Below are 23,413 nucleotides of genomic sequence, written 5' to 3'. Positions count from 1 at the left end.
AATCAATACTGGAATGTTACTAGCCCAATGAATTCCCCCCCTTCAATTTTTTTGTTAATCATTCCCCAGACATCTCCAAGTTTAATATACCCCTTCCAGTTCTATCACACTATGACCTCCGGTAAACCCATTTTACAATCTTCACCACTTTCCTCACCACGGCCCGTGCCCTTTTAAACTTAATAAGGTCACTTGGACAGTGATACTTCTTAACCTTCCTAAACACCTCATTTCTTTCCCCAATTGCCTGTATACACTCTGTCCACCATCTGTCCACCTTTCTCCAATTAATGCCCTTTTTTTTTTAACCAGGAATCACTTCCACTGCAGCTTAACATGACATAACCTTTCATTGCAGAAAACCACATCATCCTCAACATTCAGCCCAGAAAACCTTAAACTTCTCCCAATTTGCTTTACCAAAGTTCCACCTCCTAAAAGTGACCTCCTGTTCCCTATACAGATCCAAACCCAAGCTTATAAATATGGGAAAATTATTGCTCCCCAATGTTTCATCACCCCTGAAATCCCATTCACTCACTCCAGCTACAATGTTCAAAACTAAAGTTGTATCTATGGCAGTTTCAGAGCTATTATGAACATGAAATATCACACCCACCCAATATTAAGACACACAAGATGTGAAATATCTTTTACAATCGAACCATCACCGTCATTCTGCGAACAACCCACAGGGAACTATGTGCAGCAGAGTTCTCACACCAATCAACGCTAAGTGAGCTACAACAAATCAATCGAAAGCTTTTGTCGAGGGTTGTAAAAATTTACCACTTTAATGCCCCTACCTGTTGAAACAAAAACTTGTACTACAAGTGCCTCATACACTGCACTCACATCCACACATCTCTGTCCTGTCCCTTTCCTTATAAAACTCGCAACACCACCCCCTCTAACAACTAACCTATCGCACCTAATTACAATATAATCCTGCAAGGAAAAACTTAAATGTGGTAACACGAGGAAATCTGCAGATGCTGGAAATTCAAGTTCAAATGTGGTAACAACCAGGTTTCTTGAATGGATATAACATCAGGAGGATTTGATCCATCCAATATTTTATTAAATTTCACATAGGGAAATACAGAGTTCATGAGGATACATATTATGAATCAGAAAAAAAAGATAGAATAGTACAAAATGCTATTGCAATCAGAGGAGCTGGTACGGAAACCGTGCTGTGGCGGGCAGGAAGGCTCTGCAGCAAGTAGTCAAAACTGCCCATGCATCACTGGCACCAGCCCTCCCACCATTGAGGACATATCGTATAGGCAGAAAAGTGCTGGAAAAGGGCCAGTAACATCATGAAAGATCCCACCCACCCTGATCATGGACTGTTTATCCCACACCCATCAGGGAGGAGGCTATGTAACATCCAGTCCAGGACCGCCAGCCTTTGAGGTATGAACTTTCCCCAAGCAGTAAGGCTGATCAACATCTCCACCCGCTAACTCCACCACGACTTGATTATGTCCTGTCAGTTGCCTTATTTGCAGTCTTTATGGACGTACAATCGATCTATGTATATGCCATATTATGTTTTATATTTATTGTGTTTTTTTTGTGCTGGAGTAACAATGATTCCATTCTCCTTTACACTTGTGCACAGAAAATGACATTAAGCAATTTTAAATCCTTCAACAAATAAAGGCTGACACACCCTCCTTAACAACTCTGCCAACTTGTGTGGCAGCTTTGAAGGATCTGTCGACGTGGGTCCCAGGACTGCCCCCCGCTCCTCCACACTGTCGAGAATCCTGCCGTTAACTGTATTCTGCCTTCAAGCTCAGCTTTCCAAAGTGTCTCACGTTGCACGTTGGCGGATTGAACTTCCTCTGCCACGTCTCAGCCCAGCTCTGCACCCCGTGAATGTATGCTGCCTTCCACACAACTCCACCAAACTGCGGGCTCCCGTACCTCCCCTCAATGGCAGTGGCGAGACGAGGGTATGTTCCGGGTGGTGGTGAGAGCGAGGGGCAAGTGACCGGTCACAGTTAGCACTCTGATGAGGTGTTCTCTCTTACCGAGTGTAGGTATGTTCTGCTCCATCACGTGATGGGGGAGCTGGAGGGTGTGAAGGGGGCCTGGGCTTACGTGGAAGGCGGGATGGGTTCCCTCTCCAACGCCATCGCCCGCGCAGCTACAGTTCACGGAGCCTCCATCTTTACGGAAAAGGTAGGAGACTGCCACCCATGGACAGGTTCTGCTCATGTCCTCTCGGTGGGGAATTTGGAGTGGGGGGGGATGATGAGAGAGATTCTGGGAGCAACTGACTCAGGCTTGGTAAAACAACCGAAGGAAATGGACAAGAAGGGGCAGTGAGAAGGTTTTCACGCACAGGAACATTGGTAGTGAAGCATGGTCAACTTTCCAAAGAGAATTGGATGAATACTTTGGGGAGACACAAAGTGCCGGAGGAGATCTGCAGGACAGGTAGCACCTATGGAGAGTCATTGTTTCAGGCTGAGAGTCTTCATCAGGACTGGGAAGGTGGGGGGAAGCCAGAATAAGGAGGTGGGGGCAAGGGGAAGGAGTGCAAGCTGGCGGGTGAGACCAGGGGAGGGTGAGTGAGAAGCTGAGGGATGATTGGTGGAAAGGCAAAAGACCGAGGAAGAAAAATTCTGATAGGAGAGGACAGTGTTCCATGGGAGAAAGGGAAGGAGGTGATGGGCAGGTGAGGAGAAGCGAATGGGTGAGAGGAGAACCAGAATGGGGAATGGTAAAAATAGAGAAGAGGGACCATGGGAGAAAAGGGAGAAGGAGGTGTGGTCTTTTCTTCATTTATTCCAGGGATGTGGGCTTCACAGATTGAGTCAACATTTAATTACTTATCCCTGGTTGCTCATGAGAGGATGGTGGTGAGCTGCCTTTCCCTAGTTGCCCTTGAGAGGGCAGTAGTGAGCTGCCTTTCCCTAGTTACCCTTGAGAGGGCGGTAGTGAATGACCCGTCTCTAATTGTCTTTGAAAGGCTGGTGGTGAGCTGCCTCCTTGAAGCTTGGGATGTGGGTACAGCCACCGTGTTGTCAGGGAGAGAGCGACAGTGAGGGTGAAGAAATGACGGTATATTTCCAAGTCAGGATGGTGGGGCTGTTGCTGCCCTTGTCCTTCCAGCTGGTGGAGATGGTGGTCTGGAAGGTGCTGTCTGATGAGCAGTGCAGCGAAGCTGCTGCTACTGCGGGGAAATCAGTGAACGGGGTGTCTATCAGGTTGAGTGAGGAAGAACTGTCTGGAGCACCCTTTCAATGAGCTAGCACAGGCACACTGGGCCAAATAGCCTCCCTCTGTGCTGGTGGGAGGTGGTGGGGATGGGAGACAGAATTTGGGTACTCCACCTTTTCTTGTCTTCCAGCCGTCTCCGGTGACTTAATGAAACATTATCGTGGGGCAACAAGAGAGTAAAATCCTGTCACGTCTGGTTAAGCTGGTTCCCCGTCCTCTGGGCTGGAGTCTCCCCACTGGAGCTGAACTGCTTTATTCTTGCGGTGTTGGGGAGTCGCCAGCTGGCAAGGTGATGGTAGCCTGATGAGTCCAAACGTGATCTTTACGGGCCTGAGGATCAATAGATTTGTGAATATCAAGGGAGTGGGGACAGTGGAGGAATATCGGGCTGAGGTGACAGACCAGGAAAGTCAAAGTCAAATTAAATTTACAATCAAAGTATGTAAGTGTAAATTACCATATACTACTGTACCTTGACGTTCATCTTTTTGCAGGGATTTACAGGAAAATAAAAAAATACAATTTATGGTGAGCTGTACATAAACAAAGGCTGACAAATCAGCACTGTGCAAGAGAAGATGAATCATGCTTAGAGTAAAGGAAACACACTGAGTCCCCTCTACGCAATCTTTATTCTGGTCGCTCTCCGGAGAAATTGCTTTTTGGAGACTCTTGTCACCGGGTATGAGTAGCCACGCAGATTGGGCCTGTGACTTTTTCCAACATTGGGCAGGTTCACGGTGTTGTGGGATGGATGGTCACCGGTCACTCTAAGCCTGATTGCCTAGTCCTTGTGACCTGCTGCCTTTAAACTGAAACAAGTACCTCTGAATTTCTAAGGAGAGTAGGAAAGCAAGGGGAGAGAATTTGAAGAAGAGAAGAAATTAATATCAATGTCAAAAGACAAAGTAAAATTTATTATCAAAATACACATACGTTACGATCTTCTGCATTGAGATTTATTTTCCTGGACGCATTTACAGGAAGATGAATAAACTCAATAGAGTTTATGAAAAACTATACATAAACAAAAACAATGTAACAATTGTAATAGATGAAATAATGATTACAATTATGTTACTATAGTATTTATTTAATAATATTTTTTTTATTTAATATATTTTTATATTTGCATAATTTATCTTTTGCATAAATGGTGAGGCAGGCAGGATGACAAATTTATGATGTTCTGTTTACTTGATCTCTCTCTCTCTCCCTCCCCCTCTTTCCCTACCTCTTTCTCCATCTCCTTTCCACTCTCCCCCTCTCCTCTTTCCCCCACTCTCCTCCCTCTCTCCTCCTACCCTCTGTCCCTCTTGTCTCCCTCTCTCTGCCCCATTTCCTCCTCCTCTCTCTGCTCTCCCTCCTCTCTCCCCCTCCCTCACTCTCCTCTTCCCCTCCCTCTCTTTCCCCTCACTCCCCCTCCGTCTCTCCTCTCTCCTCCTCCCTCTCTCTCTTCTCTCCCCCTCTTTCCTCTCTCTCCTCTGTCTCTCTCCTTTCACTCGCCTCCTCTCCCTCTCCCCACTCCCATCTCTCTCTCCTCTCTTCCCCCTCGGTAATTAGGCAGTGCGCTCGATACTGGTGGATCAGAATGGGACTGCCCAGGGCGTGGTACTACAGGATGGGACAGAGATCAGAAGCAAAGTGGTTTTGTCCAATGCCACTCCTCATGTGACATTCCTCAAGCTGACACCACAGGTGAGATGGGGAATGTCCCTCTCCCTCCTCAACACCACACCAGTGAGGTGGGGGCGTGTCCCTCTCCCTCCTCAACACCACACCAGTGAGGTGGGGGCGTGTCCCTCTCCCTCCTCAACACCACACCAGTGAGGTGGGGGAATGTCCCTCTCCCTCCTTAACACCACACCAGTGAGGTGGGGGCGTGTCCCTCTCCCTCCTTAACACCACACCAGTGAGGTGGGGGCGTGTCCCTCTCCGTCCTTAACACCACACCAGTGAGGTGGGGGCGTGTCCCTCTCCCTCCTCAACACCACACCAGTGAGGTGGGGGCATGTCCCTCTCCCTCCTTAACACCACACCAGTGAGGTGGGGGCGTGTCCCTCTCCCTCCTTAACACCACACCAGTGAGGTGGGGGCGTGTCCCTCTCCCTCCTCAACACCAGACCAGTGAGGTGGGGGAATGTCCCTCTCCCTCCTCAACACCACACCAGTGAGGTGGGGGAATGTCCCTCTCCCTCCTCAACACCACACCAGTGAGGTGGGGGCGTGTCCCTCTCCCTCCTCAACACCACACCAGTGAGGTGGGGGAGTGTCCCTCTCCCTCCTTAACACCACACCAGTGAGGTGGGGGAGTGTCCCTCTCCCTCCTCAACACCACACCAGTGAGGTGGGGGAATGTCCCTCTCCCTCCTCAACACCACACCAGTGAGGTGGGGGAATGTCCCTCTCCCTCCTCAACACCACACCAGTGAGGTGGGGGAATGTCCCTCTCCCTCCTCAACACCACACCAGTGAGGTGGGGGCGTGTCCCTCTCCCTCCTCAACACCACACCAGTGAGGTGGGGGAGTGTCCCTCTCCCTCCTTAACACCACACCAGTGAGGTGGGGGAGTGTCCCTCTCCCTCCTCAACACCACACCAGTGAGGTGGGGGAATGTCCCTCTCCGTCCTTAACACCACACCAGTGAGGTGGGGGAATGTCCCTCTCCCTCCTCAACACCACACCAGTGAGGTGGGGGAGTGTCCCTCTCCCTCCTCAACACCACACCAGTGAGGTGGGGGCGTGTCCCTCTCCCTCCTTAACACCACACCAGTGAGGTGGGGGCGTGTCCCTCTCCCTCCTCAACACCAGACCAGTGAGGTGGGGGAGTGTCCCTCTCCCTCCTTAACACCACACCAGTGAGGTGGGGGAATGTCCCTCTCCCTCCTTAACACCACACCAGTGAGGTGGGGGCGTGTCCCTCTCCCTCCTTAACACCACACCAGTGAGGTGGGGGCGTGTCCCTCTCCCTCCTCAACACCACACCAGTGAGGTGGGGGCGTGTCCCTCTCCCTCCTCAACACCACACCAGTGAGGTGGGGGAATGTCCCTCTCCCTCCTTAACACCACACCAGTGAGGTGGGGGCGTGTCCCTCTCCGTCCTTAACACCACACCAGTGAGGTGGGGGCGTGTCCCTCTCCCTCCTCAACACCACACCAGTGAGGTGGGGGCGTGTCCCTCTCCCTCCTCAACACCACACCAGTGAGGTGGGGGAGTGTCCCTCTCCTTGATTCCACACCAGTGTGATGTGGGAGGGGGCGTAGATCTCACTAGCAAGGGGCTGAGTGTCCCTCAGGGACACCCAGTGACAACCAGTGATACAATGGTTTGTGGGGAGTTACTCTGTTCTGGGTTTTTGTCTGTTTTTTGGACCTACAGTTATCCCAGCTGTAGGCCTTCATTTCCAGTACAGAGGGAGTGCTGCATAATCAGCCAGTTTCTCAAATCCAAGTTCTGCCGAAGGGAGACACAGCATGGTGAATGGCCCTTCAGCCCATCATGTCGATGCCAGTATCAGTCACCGAAATGTAGCCAGTTTCTGCAGCTGTACTGTGTAGGGTACTCTGATTCAGAATCATGTTTAATATCACCAGCATATGTCATGAAATTTGTTAACTTTATGGCAGCAACACAATGGATTATACAATATAGAAGAAAAAAACTCTAAATTACAGTAAGTGTATTAAATAGTTAAATTAAGTAAGTAGTGCAAAAACAGAAATAAACTGTAGTGAGGTAGTGTTCATGGGTTCAATATCCATTTAGGAATCAGATGGCAGAGGGGAAGAAGCTGTTCCTGAATCATTGAGTGTGTGCCTTCAGGCTTCTGCACCTCCTTTCTGATGGTAGCAATGAGAACAAGACATGTCCTGGGTGATGGGAGTCCTTAAAGGTGGGCACCGCCTTTTTGAGGCACCGCTCCTTGAAGATGTCCTGGGTACTACGGAGGCTGGTACCCATGATGGAGCTGGCTAATTTTACAACTCTGCAGTGTACATCGTTCCTGTGCAGTAGCAACCCGAGACGCTGATGCAACCTGTCAGAGTGCTCTCCAGGGTTACATCCATAGAAATTTTCAAGTGTTTTTAGTTGACATTCCAAATCTCCTCAAGCTCCTAATGAAACATAGCTACTGTCTTGCCTTCTTTATAGCTGCATCAATGTGCTCAGACCAGGTTAGGTCCTTAGAGATATTAACACTCAGGAACTTGAAATTGCTCACTCTCTCCACTTCTGATCTCTCAATGAGGACTGGTGTGTGTTGTTTGCCTTACTCTTTCTGAAGTCCACAATCAGCTCTTTGGTCTTCCTGACACTGAGTGAAAGGTTGTTGCTGTGATACGTATATTGCTCCTGCACGCGCTCTCGTCTCCATCTGCTAAAAATGGTTGTATCATCAGCAGATTTATAGATGGCACTTGAGCTGTGCCTAGCCACACAGTCGTGGGTGTAGAGAGAGTAGAGCAGCCACACATCCTGCGGCGTGCCAGTGTTGATGGTCGGCAAGGTTGAGATGTTACTAACCAATCCGCAGGGATTGTGACCTACCAGTTAGGAAGTCAAGAATTCCGTTGCCGAGGGAGGTACGGAGGCCCAGGTTCTGTAGCTTTTTGATCAGGACTGTGGGAATGATGGTGTTAAATGGTGAGATATGGTCAATAAACAGCATCCTGATGTAGGTATTTGCACTGTCCAGGTGATCTAAGGCTGCATGGAGAGCCAGTGAGATTGCGTCTGCCATTGACCTATTGTGGCGATAGGCAAATTGCAGTGGGTCCAGGTCCCTGCTGAGGCAGGAGTTCATTCTAGCTATGACCAACCTCTCAAAACATTTCATTACCATAGATGTGAGTGCTACTGGATGATAGTTATTAAGGCAGCTCACACTACTCTTCTCGGGCACTGGTTTTATTGTTGCCCTTTTGAAGCAGTGAGAGTTTGAAAATGTCTTTGAACACCCCCGCCAGCTGGTTGGCACGAGTTTTCAGAGCCTTACCAGGTACTCCATCGGGGTCTGTCACCTTGCAAAGGTTTACCCGCAGCCTGACGTCGGTCTCTGAGACAGAGATCACAGGTTCACCGGGTGCAGCAGGCATCCTCATAGCTGTGGTCTTATCCTCCCTTTCAAAGCGGGCACAAAAGGGGTTGAGCGCATTTTGGGAATGAAGCAGCACTGCCATTCATGATGTTGGGTTTGGCCTTGTGGGAAGTAATGACCCGATAGCTTGCATCATATGGAGGGTCCATTGCACAGGGTGGCAGGAGGCTTCAGAGGGCAGTCGATACAGCCAGCTCCATCACGGGCGCTCGCCTCCCCACTGTCAATGACATCTTCAAGAGATGGTGCTTCAAGAAGACAGCATCCATCACTAAGGACCCTGACCATCCAGGACATGTCTGCTTCTCATTACTGCCATCAAGGAGGTGGCACAGGAGTCTGATAATCCACACTCAACATTTCAGAAACAGCTTCTTCCCCTCCACCGTCGGATCTCTCAACAGACCACGAACGCTACCTCACTGTTGTGCTTTTCTTTTCACACGTACTGAACCATTTTGTATGTTTCTTATTATAACTTCTTTGATATTGATCTGTAGTGCTGCTGCCAAACAACAAAGCTCATGGCATATGTCAGTGCTGATAAACCTGACTCTGATCTCATTGTCAGCGTCTCAGGGGATCCACTACTTTGATTCGATCGTGAAGGAGGCACATCAGTGGCTCAACTTTGTTAGGAGTTTGAGGAGATTTGGATAGGAATGTTGGTTGGTATGGATGAGTTGGGCCGAAGGGCCTGTTTCCGATCTGTATGACTCTGTTAGCGAATAAAAATTAATGATGGCTTTAATGGCAGATGGGTGGGTGGGTGGGTTGGAGATACGTCTCTACCAAAGGTGATACGAGGTGTGCCTTCTTTCCGCTACCCTTGAGCAAGGTGTAGCACCTGCTTAGCCCCCCCTCCCCCCCGATCAGGGTCACGTGAAGCCATGGGAGCAGGTGGTGAATACTTGTATGACAACCGGTGCAGATTGCAAGTCCTGGTTATGCAACCACTGACTCCAGGCAGACAGTCTCTGAGGAGTATTGGTAATGACTGGGCTCACTCACCTTGTAAAGACCCTGGCCAGAAGCAGGCAATGGCAAACCACTTCTGTTGAAGAACTTGCCAAGAGCAAGTGGAAAGACCATGGTCACCCACGTCAAATGACAGGGCATGTGATAAATGAATGAATGTCAGGTACTTTAGTCAATGGGTTTCAATAATATTTTGAAGAAGAGAGAGACAGCAGAGGCTTGGGGGATGAAATTCTGGTGCGAAGGTGTGGTGGTCTGTGGGGTAACGATTAAACGCAGGTACAGAAATGGAAGGGTGACAACTGTTTCCGCCCCCCTGCCCCACAACTAAATCCCCATCAATTTTTTCCCAAATATCCTCGGAATCCACAAATTAAGGAAAATTTACAGTGAGCAATTAACCAAATGGCCCACATGTTGTTGGGATGTGGGAGGAATCAGAGCAGAAGGGGAAATCCACATAGTGAATGGGAGAATGTGCGTGTTCCTTACAGACAACGTTGGACGTCAGGATTGAAAATGGGGGTCTCTGGGCTTTGGTAGCTGAATGCATGGTCTCCTTGGTCTGAAGAGAAATGAGAAGTTCTCCCCTCCTACCTGGGACCAATATTTATCTCTCGTCTGGTAACAGCAATTTGTCTAACCCTTGCCTTGTTTCTGTTTGTGGGACCTTACGTTGCCGCAGTGATCACTGGAACCTCTGAAAGGTCTTACGCAAATGCAAGTCTTTAACCTGGGTTTGTTCTCCATCTGTTTCAGAAGTCAATGCCCAAAGAGTTCATTAAGGAAATTTCATCCATTGACTATACATCACCAGTGACAAAGATCAACGGTAGGCTGGCCCTCCGCGAGGTAGGGAGCTCGATATGGGGGGAGTGACCTCTGGTGCCCCACGGACTCCTCCCCAAAACTCACCCACTGTTAATGAGGTAGGGAGCTCGATATGGGGGGAGTGACCTCTGGTGCCCCACGGACTCCTCTCCAAAACTCACCCACTGTTAATGCAATGATGGAGGGGTGGAGAGCTTTGTGGGGAGGGGGGTGGATTCTAGGGCCAACCGGCTGAAAGCAAGGCCACCAGCCAAGGAATGTGAGATGGCCCGCTGGTCCAACTTGGACGCCCACAGAGCTGTCAACTGATGGGGCTGATGGCGGTCACCAAGGTAGGGAGAGCATGGAGAGGGTTAAGGAGAAGGATGAGGATTTTACATTTGGAGACAATGGCTACATTATTACGTACCTCCTGTACCTAATAAAGCGGCCACTCAGCGTATGTTCCTGGTCTTCTGCTGCTGGAGCCCATCTACTTCAATGTTCCACATGTTGTGCGTTGAGAGATGTTGTTCTCCACAACACTGTTGTAACGTGTGGTTACTTGAGTTACTGTCGCCTTCTTGACAGCTTGAACCGGTCTGGTCGTTCTCCTCCGACCTCCCATTAACAACGTGTTTTCACCCACAGAACTGCTGCTCACTGGGTATTAGTTAATCTTCACACCGTTCTCTGTACACTCTGGAGAATGTCGTGTGTGAAAATCCCAGGAGATCGGCAGCTTCTGAGATACTCAAACCACCTCAAACATTCCATGGTCAAAGTCACATTTCTTCCCCCACTCTGGTGTTTGCTCTGAACAACAACAGAGCCTCTTGACCATGTCTGCATGCTTTAATGCATTGAGTTGCTGCCACATGATTGGCTGATTAGACATTTGCATTGACGAGCAGGTGGCCAGAGTGTAAATAATAGCGGCCTTTGCCCTGACACCACACTCAGAACTGAATAACAGAATGGCGGTAGTTTCTGATGCTGAGGGAGGGCCATTCTGTTCATATCTGCCTCTCGAGTTAGAAATTAAGAACCCCTCTTCCCACACTGGGTCTGTCACCCTGCAGCCCAGAGCCCTTCATGTTGTGGACTCCATCAGACTCTGGGTGAAAACACTATTTCTCATCTTCCCTCTAAATCCTCGATCAGCTCCTTTGGATCTATGCCCTGTTCTTTGACCTGGTTGCTAAGGGCATTAGGTCCTTTCTATTTCCTCTGCACCCCCCACCACCCCCCATTTTAGGCACCTCCACAAACTTCAGAGGAAACTTCCAAAGGCAACAAACCTTCAGGACGGGTTAGGCAGCATCGTAGAGAGAAAGGCTCAGTTGGTTTCTGGTTAGATCATAAGACATAGGAGCAGAATTAGGCCATTTGGCCCATCGAGTCTGCTCCATCATTCCATCATTCTTGGTTTATTTTCCCACTCAGTCCTATTCTCCTTGTAACGCCCTTACTGATCAAAAACCTCTCAACCTCTGCTTTGAGTATACCCAATGACTTGGCTTTCCTCAGCCATTTGTTCATCGGGACCTACAGAGAGATGGCAAGATTTAACGAAGAGTGGCCCTGTGGTCTGCAGTGAGGAGGGAAGCTTTGAGGGAAGAGTCCTGACGAAAGTGTCTCGGCCCAAAGCGAGGACTGTTTATTCCCCTCCATAGACGCTGCCTGGCCTGCTGAGTTCCTCCAGCATTTTGTGTGTGTTGCTCTGAATCTCCAGCATCTGTAGAATCTCTTGTGTTTATGCTATGGAGTCTGTAGCCACTCTACACCTCCATTCCACGCCTTGGCTAATAAAGTTTACCTTTCCAATCGTCACATTCTCTTGTCCGCTCACCTTTGAGGATGTGTAGATGCGTCCCCCTTTCTGTTCCTCCACTCAATAACCTCCCGTTTATTGTACATCAGAGTGTTGGAGTCAAACAGGACAGATGTGGGTTCTTCATTCCACCACATCCGTAAGACACAGGATCAGAAGTAGGCCATTCAGCCCATCGGGTCCGCTCTGCCACCCTATCATGGCTGGTTTGTTCTGCCTTTCAACCCCATTCTCCTGCCTTCCGATACTCTGACTAATAAAATAAACTATCAATCTCCACTTTAAATATTCCCAGTGATTTGGCCTCCATGTCTGTCTGTGGCAATGAATTCCACGGATTCACCACCCTCTGGCTAAAGAAATTCCTCTTCATCTCTGTTCTAAAGAGATGTCCTTGTATTGAACGACTGTGGACTTCAGGAAGGGCAGGACGAGGGCAAACACACCCATCCTCGTAGAGGGATCAGAATGGGTATGAGTTCCTGGGTGTCGGCATCTCTGAGGATCTGTATGTTGGATCCCAGACCCAACATGTTGATGCAGGTACAAAAAAGGCACAACGACGGTTATATTTCATTCGGAGTTTGGGGAGATTTGGTATGTCGCCAAAAACTCACATCAATGTCCACAGATGTATGTATCATGGAGGGCAATCTAACTGCCAGAATCGTGATAAGCTGCTGGTAGCTGGATCCTCAGTCACCTCCATCACCTCCAGCCTCCATAGTATCCAGGACATCCTTAGGGAGCGGTGCCTCAAAAAGGTGGCGCCCATCATTAAGGACCCCCATCACCCAGGACAGGCCCCCTTCTCATTGCCACCATCAGGGAGGAGGTGCAGGAGCCTGAAGGCACACACTCAATGTTTTAGGAACAGCTTCTTCCCCTCCGCCATCGGATTTCTGAATGGACATCAAGCCCCTGAACACTACCTCACAACTCCTTTTGCACTATTTATTTAATTTATATATATAATCTGAAGTTTACAGTTTTTATTATTACGAATAACAATGTACTGCAGCTGCATAACAACAAATTTCATGACATATGCCAGTGATATTAAACCTGATTCTGAGGCTGTGTCGTCTGGTCCTAGACTTCTGCACTATAGAAGCAGCCTCTCCATGCCCACTCCGTCCAGGCCTTTCAATATTCGATAGATTTTAATGGGATCCCTCCTCGGTACAGGCCCAGAGCCATCAGACGCTCCTCATACATTAACCTTTTCATCTCCGGGATCATTATCCACGCTGACTCTTGCTTCGTTGCACCCCCACAACTGCACGACCCTGCGCTTCTCTGTATCAAACACCATTTGTCACGCAGATGCCCAAATGAATAGCCCGCTTGTGTCTTCCTGAAGCTGAAAGCTTCCCTCCTCACAGCCAGCCAAGGGGCCACTCTTCGCTAGATCCTCCGTGTAGGTCCAAACCATTTCGAGGCACCTCAAAGAGGGAGGAGCTGAGTGCCACACTCTGGCTGGACATCTGCAAGAGGGAGGCATCACCATCTGGACATACCCTCCTCTCATCACTACTATCAGGGCAGAAGTACAAGAGCCCAAAGACCCACACTCAGTATTTTAGCAACAGCTTCCTTTCCTCCATCATTAGATTTTTGAAAGGTCCGTGAACACTACCTCACTATTTTGCCCTATTTATTTACTATTATACATTATGTTATTAGTGTAATTTACAGTAACTTTTTACATCCATGAAACCTAGCAACACTGCCTCACTTTTTGCACTCCTCATTTATTATAAATAATACTGTATGTATGTGTATTTTCTCTTATTGTAATTTATAGTAGTTTTTTAATGTCTTGCACTTTACCATTGCCACAAAACAATAAATTTCACAACACACGTCGTTGTTAATAAACCTGACTCTGATCAGAGTGGTGCAGAGGAGAAGCACTAAAACATTGTTTCTCTCCGTTATCAGTTGCCGTGGATCAGTTGCCAGGATTCCTGGCAGTGCCCAAGACTGATGGGGTGCCCCCTGCCCGCTACTTGGCTGGCACCATCCACCTGAACTGCGAGGACACGGCCTACATCACGGAGGCGTACGACGAGGCTTACCGAGGGCTTCCTTCCACGAAGTGCGTCCCAAAGGGCTGGCTGTTCTTTGTTTTAGATCCACCACTCCCCACAACTTTCTCCATAAACTGGGGCCCAGGGGATCAGACTCACCACAACAACGTGCATCTCAGTAGCACCTTCAACACAGCGAGATATCTGCGCATTTTCCACATCTCTTTTCCCCAGGGCTTGAGAATCATGAGCTCGAGGGGATGAGGAGAGAGGGGCACGTCCTGATAGGGATGTGAAGGGTATTTTTTTTTAAACCCAGAAGGTAATCCATATTATGGAACAAGTTGCCAGAGGAAGTGGTTGAGGCGGGTACATTAGCAACTTTGAAAAGACACATACAGCTGTTGCAGGTCGATGAGTTTGAGAGTCTGGAGGCTCAGAGGTGATGCGCTGGGGCTGGAGGCCTGTTTGTGTATGGGAGGGTTGTTAAAGGGCTTGTTTTGCTGCTGTTGCTGTGTTGAATATGATGGTGTACTATGTTGGTGCTGGAATGTGTGGCAACTCTTGTGGGCTGTCCCCAGCAGTGTGTTGGTTTTTACCGCAATTGATGCATTCCACTGTATGTTTCGAGAAGGCAGGAGAATGGGGTTGAGAGGGGTAATAAATCATGATGGAACGTTGGAACATACCTGATGGGCTGAATGGCCAGTATGTCACTACACCTGAAACTGAATTAGAGATAGATGGATAGTGGAATATGGAGCAACCTTGGGCAACTGGGACCAGCTAGGTTGGTTAGCACAAATGAATTGGGCTGAAGGGCCTTTTCCATGCTGTATAGCTGCATGACCTTATCAAATGAAAATTTATGAGAGCCTTCGTGCCAAATGTCCTGACCAATGGGCTTTAATAAAAAAAAAAATTTAAACTAAGAGAGGGGCAGCAGATGTTGGATGGGCTGCAAGGGTGGAAATTCTCGAGCTAAGACATGGCAGTCAGAGGGATAAAGGCTAGCCTTGATTAGAGATCACAGAGATCTCTGGGCTGGAGGAGGTCACAGAGGCTGCGAGGGGTGAGATCATGGGGCACGTTTATAAGAAGATGAAGTATCTGAGGTTGGGAAGTGGTTTTGGTCTCTGACTCCTGTGTCCTGGAGATGGGTGTTACGTGGTACCAGGGATGATGGGTGGGGGAGACCGAGTCAAATATTATTCCTTGAGTTAGAAAATAGGATCAGCTTTATTTATGTGACATCAGAATATTGAGACATGCAGTAAAATATGTTGTTCACGTCAACGGACCACACAGTCTGAGGATGTTCTGCGGGCAGCCCGTGTCACCATCTGTCCTGTACCAACATTGCATGCCCACAACTTATTAACCCTAACCTGTCTGACTTTGGAATGTGGGAGAAAACCAGAGCACCTGGAGGAAACTGGTGATGCTGTGGGGTGAACGTACAAACTCCTTACAGGTAGTGGCAGAATTGAGCCTGGGTTGCTGGTACTGTAACCTGGGTTACACTGCCATGTCACTCGATAAGCTTTATAAGACACACAGACAGATGGTTTAGAAACAGTGGAAGGGGTAAATGAAGGTAACACTGCACCTTCTTGCTGTGCAGAAACTGGCCTCTGCAATTCCCCCAAGGACATTACTGTGACCCACTGTTCAAAGAGAACTGTGCACGTTGGAATTCAGAAATAAAATGCTCGAGACATTTGCTTGGTCGGGCATCATCTGTGGGGAGAGAAGCAGGGAAGGTGTTTGACCTACTGAGTGTTAAAATTACAGAGTGATACAGGTCAGGAACAGGCCCTTCAGTCAAAATGGCCCACGCTGACCAATCTGTCCACCTAATCTAGCCTCATTTGCCTGAGTTTCACCCATATCCCTCTAAACCAGGGGTTCCCAACCTTTTTTATGGCTTGGACCCCACCTTTAACTGAAGGGTCCATGGACTCCAGGGTAGGAACCCTTGTAACCTTTTCAATTCATGGACTTCTCCAGGTGCCTCTGAAATGAAATGCTGTTAATTAATCAGCTTATTATTGTCACATGTACTGAGATTGTCCGGCGTACTGTTTATACAGACCCAATCATTACACAGTGCATTGAGTCAGCTAAAGCAGCAACGAAGGAGAATAAAGTGTAAAAACTACGGGAAAAAAGTGCGATGGAGGTGACAATAAGGTACAAGATCATCACGAGGTAGATTGCGAGGCCAAGAGTCTATCGTATCAGACTAGAAAGAGTCTGCAGCTGCCTCCACCACTTCCTACAAGGAGATCACGCTCTGTATGAAGATGTGACCCCTCGGGTGCGGGGGGGGGGGGGGGTCCCTTTTTAATCCTGCCCTCCTCACGTTGAACCTGTGACCTTTAGTTTGTCACTCCCCTTCCCTGGGGCAGAAACTGTGTGCATTCATCCCCATGGCCAGAGGGTGGTGAATCTGTGGAATTCATTGCCGCAGATCACTGTGGAAGCCAGGCCATTGGGTATATTAAAAGTGGCGGTTGATAGGTTCTTGATTAGTAAGGGTGTCAAAGGTTATGGGGAGAAGGTGGGAAAATGGAAGGGAGAATAAATCAGCCATGATGGAATGGAAGGCCCAATTCTGCTCCTGTGTCTTCTGACTCCGGCAGCTTTTATTTCAGGTATCAAGTGTTTGCAGTTTTGGCTTTCCATTTACCGATGAATTTCTTGTTTGCTTTCTGCCCACCAGGCCGATGATTGAGTTATGTATCCCCTCAGTTCTGGATTCAACCCTTGCTCCACCGGGCTGCCATGTGCTCTCCATCTTCACCCAGTACACTCCCTACCATCTCCAAGGGGGAAAGGAGTGGGATGAGGAGCAGAAGAACCTCTATGCTGACCGAGGTAAACCACACACCCCGAGTGAAAGGAAAGGAGGTCCCCAGAGAGGTGATGCACTGAATATCGCTTCCAAAGCTTGGTGCTCTCGACTTCAATAGAACCAAACTGCATGTGGACCCGGAGTGCCACAGTGGACAGAGCTGCTGCCCCACAGCGCCAGAGACCCAGAGACCACCGGTGCTGTCTGTGTGGGGTTTGCATGTGCCCCAGTGTCTGCTAGGTGCTCCGGATTCCCCGCAAAGGCAATCTGGTCATTTGGCTGTTAGAATCAGAATCAGATTATTACTGCTGACTTGCATGAGGAGAAATTTCTTTCTATATGGAATGAGCTGCCAGAGGAAGCAGTTGGTGGGTAGGTACATTGATAGCCTTGTAAAGACATGGATAGGAAGGGTTTAGAGCAGGGGTTCCCAACCTGGGGTCCATGGGCCCCTTGCTTAATGGTGTGTGTGTAGGCCTCCGTTAGTCTCGACAGACCATGTATTTGTGCCTTGGAAAGTTTCCAGGGTTTTTTTATGGAGGACTGGCAGTTGCCCAAGCTGCAAGTCTCCCCTCTCCACGCCACCGATGTTGTCCAAGGGAAAGGCATTAGGACCCATACAGCTTGGCACCAGTGTCATCGCAGAGCAATGTGTGGTTAAGTGCCTTGCTCAAGGACACACACACAAGGCTCGAACTAGCAACCTTCAGATCACTAGACAAACGCCTTAACCACTTGGCCACACTTAATGGTATTGGTGCAAGGCATAAAGAAAGATGGGGAACCCCTGGTTTAGAGGGAGATGGGCCAACTGGGACTAGCTTAGAGGGGTGTCTTGGTTGGCATGGACGTCTTGGGCCAAAGGGCCTGTGAAGTACTACATTGGGAGTGTCCTGAAGCAGACAATGGGGCTGGGACCTTGTCCTTTCCACAAATGAATTCCAGGTCGCATCCACTTGAATATCACTGGGTGGTCAAGTCAAAGAGGGGACACCTTCCAGACAGTGGGCAAGGTCAATCTGGTAAATCTGACCTGCCCTCCTTAGAGAAGTAAGCGACTTCCATTCCTCTCTCTTCCCAGTGTTTGACTACATCGAGCAGTACGCTCCGGGGTTTAAGAGTTCAGTGATCGGACGTGACATCCTGACGCCTCCAGATCTGGAGAAGGTGTTTGGTTTGACAGGTGGGGTAAGTACTAACTTGTTCTGTGACCAGGCTCATCTGAGATTATGAGTCCAATGCTGAAAATAAAGCAGGTGCCGACACTTTTGGAGGGTTTATATTTCTTCTGGGGGCATTGGTGAATTGGTTTGTAGTTGTCACATGTACCGGGGTTCAGTGAAAAACTTCGTCATACAGGCCATCCGTACAGATTTAATCTCATCAGTGCAGGCAGGCAAGAGAAGGTAAAACCACAGCAGAATGCAGAATGAAGTGTTACAGAGAAAGTGCAGTGCAGGTAGACAATAGGTGCAAGGGCATGATGAGCTAGGTTGTCAGGGCAAGAGTCCACCTCCTCAAACTGGGGATCCAGTCACTGTCTTATAAGAGTGGGATAGAGGCTGCCCTTGAGCCTGGTGGTACATGCCTTTGGCTTTTGTATCTTGTGCCTGATGGGAGAAGGGAGAAGAGAGATGTCTGGTGTGGGTTGGGTCTTTGGTTATGTTGGCAGTGAGAAATATAGACTTGTGACATGCAAGGCTGTGCCCATATCTCTCTGTGGGTTCTTGCAGTCATGGGCAGAGCAGTTGCTGTAGCACGTGTTGACGCATTCACCACTCAGGGCATCAATAAAAATTAGTGAGGGTCGATGGGGACATGCCAGATTTCCTTAGCCTCCTGAGGAAGTGGAGGTATGGGGAGCTGTCTTGGCTGTGCATCTACCTGGTTGGACCAGCACAGTGTATTGGTGATGCTAACTCCTAGGAGCCTGAAGCTCTTGACCTTCTGAACCTCTCAACTCTCTCGACCTCATTGACGGGGTTAAAAAGTTTGTGGGGTGGGGGGGGGGCGGTTCTAGATCTCTCCAGCCTCTCCTCCTCCTTGGCACTTGTGTTAATGGCTGTGGGTCTCAGATGTGGGATCTTCCTATGTGCTGACGGGTCATTTTCCTATCCACACCCATAGCCGTGTTTCATGGTGAGCACCATTGGTTGAGAAGTGTTTCGGGATGTCCCAGGGATTTAGCAGCCATACAGAAAGCCAGGTCTATTAAATAAAGAACATTTTCATGCTCCCAGGCTTCAGAATGGGAATAGTTACGCAGGAACGCTCTTTCCATTCGTTCCAGCTGGGATAGGTGTAGCAGGAGGTGAGACGACATTCACCAAGCAACTCCTCTTCTGGTGAGGGTTCAGACCTCTCAAGTGGAGATAAACGTGTCCGTTAAAGTCCAAAGCACATTTATTACCAAAGTACTATGTGCAACCTTTAGATCTGTGTTCTTACGGGCAGCCAGTAAAGAAACCCAATAAAATCCATTAACAATGACCGTCCAGCACCAAATGTGCGAAAAAAGAACGAATAGTGCAAACAATAAAAAGTAAACAAATTACACTCAGAACTGAAGTTTGTGGAAGTGAGTTCACAGCGACGAGGCTGCGGCAGGCCCAGGAGCCTGTCAGCTGCGGGTTGCGGCAGGCCCAGGAGCCTGTCAGCTGCGGGCTGCGGCAGGCCCAGGAGCCTGTCAGCTGCGGGCTGCGGCAGGCCCAGGAGCCTGTCAGCTGCGGGCTGCGGCAGGCCCAGGAGCCTGTCAGCTGCGGGCTGCGGCAGGCCCAGGAGCCTTTCAGTTGCGGGCTGCAGCATCAGTTCAGCGCAGAGACAAATAAACCTCGCCGAGCAGCAACTGAGCCTCAGCCTGACCCGCACTTCCAACCCTGACACCACAACCTTTTCAGTCTGGCCCGGGAGCATGAAAGTGTTGTTTATTTAATAGAACTGGGTTTCTATATTACTGCTAAATCCCTAGGACGTCTTTCATTCTATTCTACCTTCTGCCCAACTGACACGAAACAATAAGGAGCTGGGAAAGTCAATGGGTCAGGCAGCATCTGTGGAGTCAAGGAGATGGTCAATGGTCAGGATTAAAATATTCACCATGGCTTTGCCCTCACAGATGCTGCCTGACTCACTGAGTTTCCCCAGTAGTTTGTGGGTATTTTTGGCTTCTGAGGTTGGGCTTGGATGAATATTGAGCAGACACAAGGACAGATATCTGGGGGAGGGTTACCTGTGCATTTCTTCTGTTCCCTCTGCACTTACCACATCTTCCCACCTGGTTTGGCATCACGCGGAGTAACCGCAGGCAAATTGTGCGTTGGTCTTTGCAGAACATCTTCCACGGGGCGATGACGCTTGACCGCCTATACCTGGCACGCCCCTCGGCCCTGAATTCGGGATACAGGTCGCCCGTCAAGGGCCTGTACCTGTGCGGGAGCGGAGCCCACCCAGGTAAGAGCTGCTTGGGAAATATGAACCCTGGGATTCCTGGGGTGAGGCAACAGGGCTGGAGGGACAGCAAGTTAGAATCAGAATCAGGTTTAACATCGCCAGCATATGTTGTGAAATTTGTCATCTTTGTGACAGCAGTATGGCGTAATACATGATAATAGTGAAAAGTGTGCAGTAGCCCCCTTTCCCCATAATAGACAGTGCTGCGGCCAGTTAGAATGCTCTCCACAGTACAACTGTAGAAATTTTCGAGTGTTTTCGGAGACAAACCAAAACTTCTCATACTCTTAGTGAAATATAGCCACTGTCAGGCCATCTTTGTAGCTGTATCGATATGTTGGGTCCAGGTTAGATCCTCAGAGATATTGACATCCAGGAACCTGAGATTTGGAATCTGAGATAAGATTAGTGTTATTTATCACATTGAAACGTACAGTGAAATGAATCGACTTGTGTCGATGACTAACACAGTCCGAGGATGTTCTGGGAGCACTGCACAAGAGTCACCGCGCTTCTGACACCAACACAGCTTACTAACCCAAACCGGAATGTGGGAGGAAACCCATGCAGCAAGGGGAGAACCTGAAAACTCCTTACAGACAGCAGCGGCAATTAAACCTGAATAGCTGGCATTGTAAAGTGTTCTGCTGACCGCCGTGCTACCATGTTGCACTCCCCCCCCCCCCAACCGGGTTGGTGGAGGGAAGGTCAGTGAGGGTAGAGGGTCATTGGAGAGAGAGTGAAGGTGAAGGGGAGGAGGAAGCGATGAAGGAGTTGATGGAGGGTTGATATCGGATGTTTTGGTGGAGAAGTGAGGGTAGGGTGAGGGAGGATCGGGAGGTCTTCCGGCAGGGAACCAGGCCCTTTGGCCCATCCTCTCCATGCTGACCACCAGCCACCCACCCACACTAATCCCATTTTTCCCTCTTACATCCTCTTCCACTCCCAGGTTCTGTCCCTGACCCGCACACATGGGTCTGGGGGGGAGGGGGAGTGAAATTAATGGCGGCCAATTAACTCACAAACACCTGACGTCTTTGGGATGTGGGAGGAAACCAGGGCATCTGGGGCAAATCCAAGCGGTCACAGGGAGAACGTGCAAACTCCACACAGACAGCGCTGGCGATCAGTATCGAACCAGGGTCCCTGAGACAGAGTGGGGGGGGGGAGGTGAAGAGGAGATGTGATGTGGGGGTTTGTGGACATGGGACATGGTGACGTAGATCCACGACCTTCTGCCAGATTTCCAGCATCTGCAGAGGAGTTGTTACAAGACCGCCACTCAGCCCATCTAGTTGGTGCCAGCTCCTAATACAGACCTAATTGGTTCCATGCCCCACTCAGTCCCCACAGCCCTGTGGATCGTTCTGTCTCCACCCTCCCCACCTTTGAGGGTACCCAAGGAGACGGAGCCTCAAGAAGGCAGCATCCATCATTAAGGACCCCCACCAACTGGGACCTGCCCCCTTCCATTACTACCATCGGGGAGCCTGAAGACACACACTCTCTAACAATAGTCTCTTCCTGTCTGACATCAGATTTCTGAGCCCCTGTACTCATTATTCTTCTTTCGAACTATTAATTTATTTACTTACTGTAAGTTTTGTGTTTTGCACTGAACTGCTGCCAGGTAACACCGTGTCAGTGATCACTGAGACACGGGAGGCTCTGCAGATGTTGGAAAGGCAGAGCCGCATGCACAGAAATGCTGGAGGAACTCAGCAGCTCGGGTAGCATCTGTGGTGGTGGGGGGGGGGGGGTGGACAATCGATGATTCGGGCTGTGACGTTGACATTGCCCTTTACAGATGCTGCCTGACGTGTTGAGTTCCTCCAGCACTCTGTGTGACAGTAGTAATAAACTGGATTCTGATTTAATCCTGATGAAGGGTCTCGGCCCAAAACACCGACGGTTTATTCCCCTCCCTAGATGCTGAGTTCCTCCAGCAATTTGTGTGAGTTCCAGCATCTGCAGAATCCCTGTGCTGTTTCTGATTGGGTTGCATTCAGAATGCTGACTGTCTCTTTAGGAGGTCTGACTGTCTTTCCTGTGTGAGGGTCTCCAACCCCTGCCCGCTGTATGCCCAGGAGACACAGTGACGGTCAAGGCCTCCTGTTCCATGATTGGCAACTGACAGCCCTCTCTCTCTCTGGTGCCAGGTGGTGGTGTCATGGGATCGGCCGGTCGTAACGCAGCCCACGTTGTTCTGTCTGACCTGAGGAGGTCACGGTGGTCCCGCTGACCCTGCCGGCTCGCAGCTCCCCTCCCGGACTCGCGGGCTCTCACATGCACAGGAATCACTGTTGAATCGGGAAGCACTTAATGTAATTTAACAGGCGCTCACAGAATATGATCGCACCGGGGGAGTCCATTCGAGCCATCAAGTCTGTACCAGCACCTTCAAGCCAATCCTGCAAGTTTATTCTTCCCTTGAGGGCTTCTTTCTGTGGCCTCTTTTTAACCCACCCCCACCCTCCTGCTATGGACCACATTCCCCCCCCCCACCCTGAGACCTGCACATGACAAGTATATACCTTTGAACAGGACCGCCGGTGGGTAAACACATCCTGTTACGCTGCCCTAATTGATAAAAGCAAATTGAAACTAAACTTTTGGTGGTATAATTAGAATTTCCAATAAAACTGGAAAATCCCTGACTGTGGTGCTTCTGTCTGTTCATCTTCTTGGTACCTCACCTCCTACTGAAGTGCTGGCCGCTCACCAGTTTTCAAATAGTCCCCAGGCGTAACCTATCTTTCCTCTCCCGGGGATGAGGTCCTTCCAGCTTCTGATGGCATTTCTGTAGCACTGTTATTTATGGGACAGGGTTGCTGACCTCCTCCTTTCACAGCCGGGCTTGGGACCGTCCATGGTGGAGTTGTGTCCATTTATAGTCAAGTCAAGTCACTTTTTATTGTCATTTCGACCATAACTGCTGGTACAGTACACAGTAAAAACAAGACGACATTTTTCAGGACCATGGTGCTCCATGAAACAATACAAAAACTAGACTGAAATACGTAAAACAGCACAAAAACTACACTAGGCTACAAACCCACTCAGGACTGCAAAAAGTGCACAAAACAGTGCAGGCATTACAATAAATAATAAACAA

The 23,413-nt window shown here is 49.3% G+C and overlaps 1 protein-coding gene across 2 annotated transcripts in view; it reads left to right on the top strand.

Annotated features, from left to right (window-relative positions):
- Positions 1 to 22,955, top strand: part of pyroxd2 (pyridine nucleotide-disulphide oxidoreductase domain 2) — a 62,545-nt gene extending 39,590 nt beyond the window's left edge. Inside the window, exons 9-16 of one of the 2 annotated variants that reach the window (XM_059947174.1) lie at positions 2,052 to 2,193; positions 4,801 to 4,935; positions 10,074 to 10,146; positions 13,903 to 14,059; positions 16,717 to 16,871; positions 17,930 to 18,036; positions 20,178 to 20,298; positions 22,458 to 22,955. In XM_059947174.1, coding sequence (XP_059803157.1) covers positions 2,052 to 2,193; positions 4,801 to 4,935; positions 10,074 to 10,146; positions 13,903 to 14,059; positions 16,717 to 16,871; positions 17,930 to 18,036; positions 20,178 to 20,298; positions 22,458 to 22,540 — 973 coding nt within the window. In that variant the 3' untranslated portion in view covers positions 22,541 to 22,955. The remainder of the gene's footprint in view (positions 1 to 2,051; positions 2,194 to 4,800; positions 4,936 to 10,073; positions 10,147 to 13,902; positions 14,060 to 16,716; positions 16,872 to 17,929; positions 18,037 to 20,177; positions 20,299 to 22,457) is intronic. The other variant, XM_059947175.1, reaches the window with a different exon arrangement.
- The last annotated feature ends 458 nt before the right edge of the window (positions 22,956 to 23,413 follow it).

The sequence above is a fragment of the Hypanus sabinus genome, chromosome 22, assembly GCF_030144855.1.
Source record: "Hypanus sabinus isolate sHypSab1 chromosome 22, sHypSab1.hap1, whole genome shotgun sequence".
Taxonomy (NCBI): domain Eukaryota; kingdom Metazoa; phylum Chordata; class Chondrichthyes; order Myliobatiformes; family Dasyatidae; genus Hypanus; species Hypanus sabinus.
Note: the sequence above shows the minus strand (reverse complement) of the source record. Positions and strands in the feature narration are given on the sequence as shown.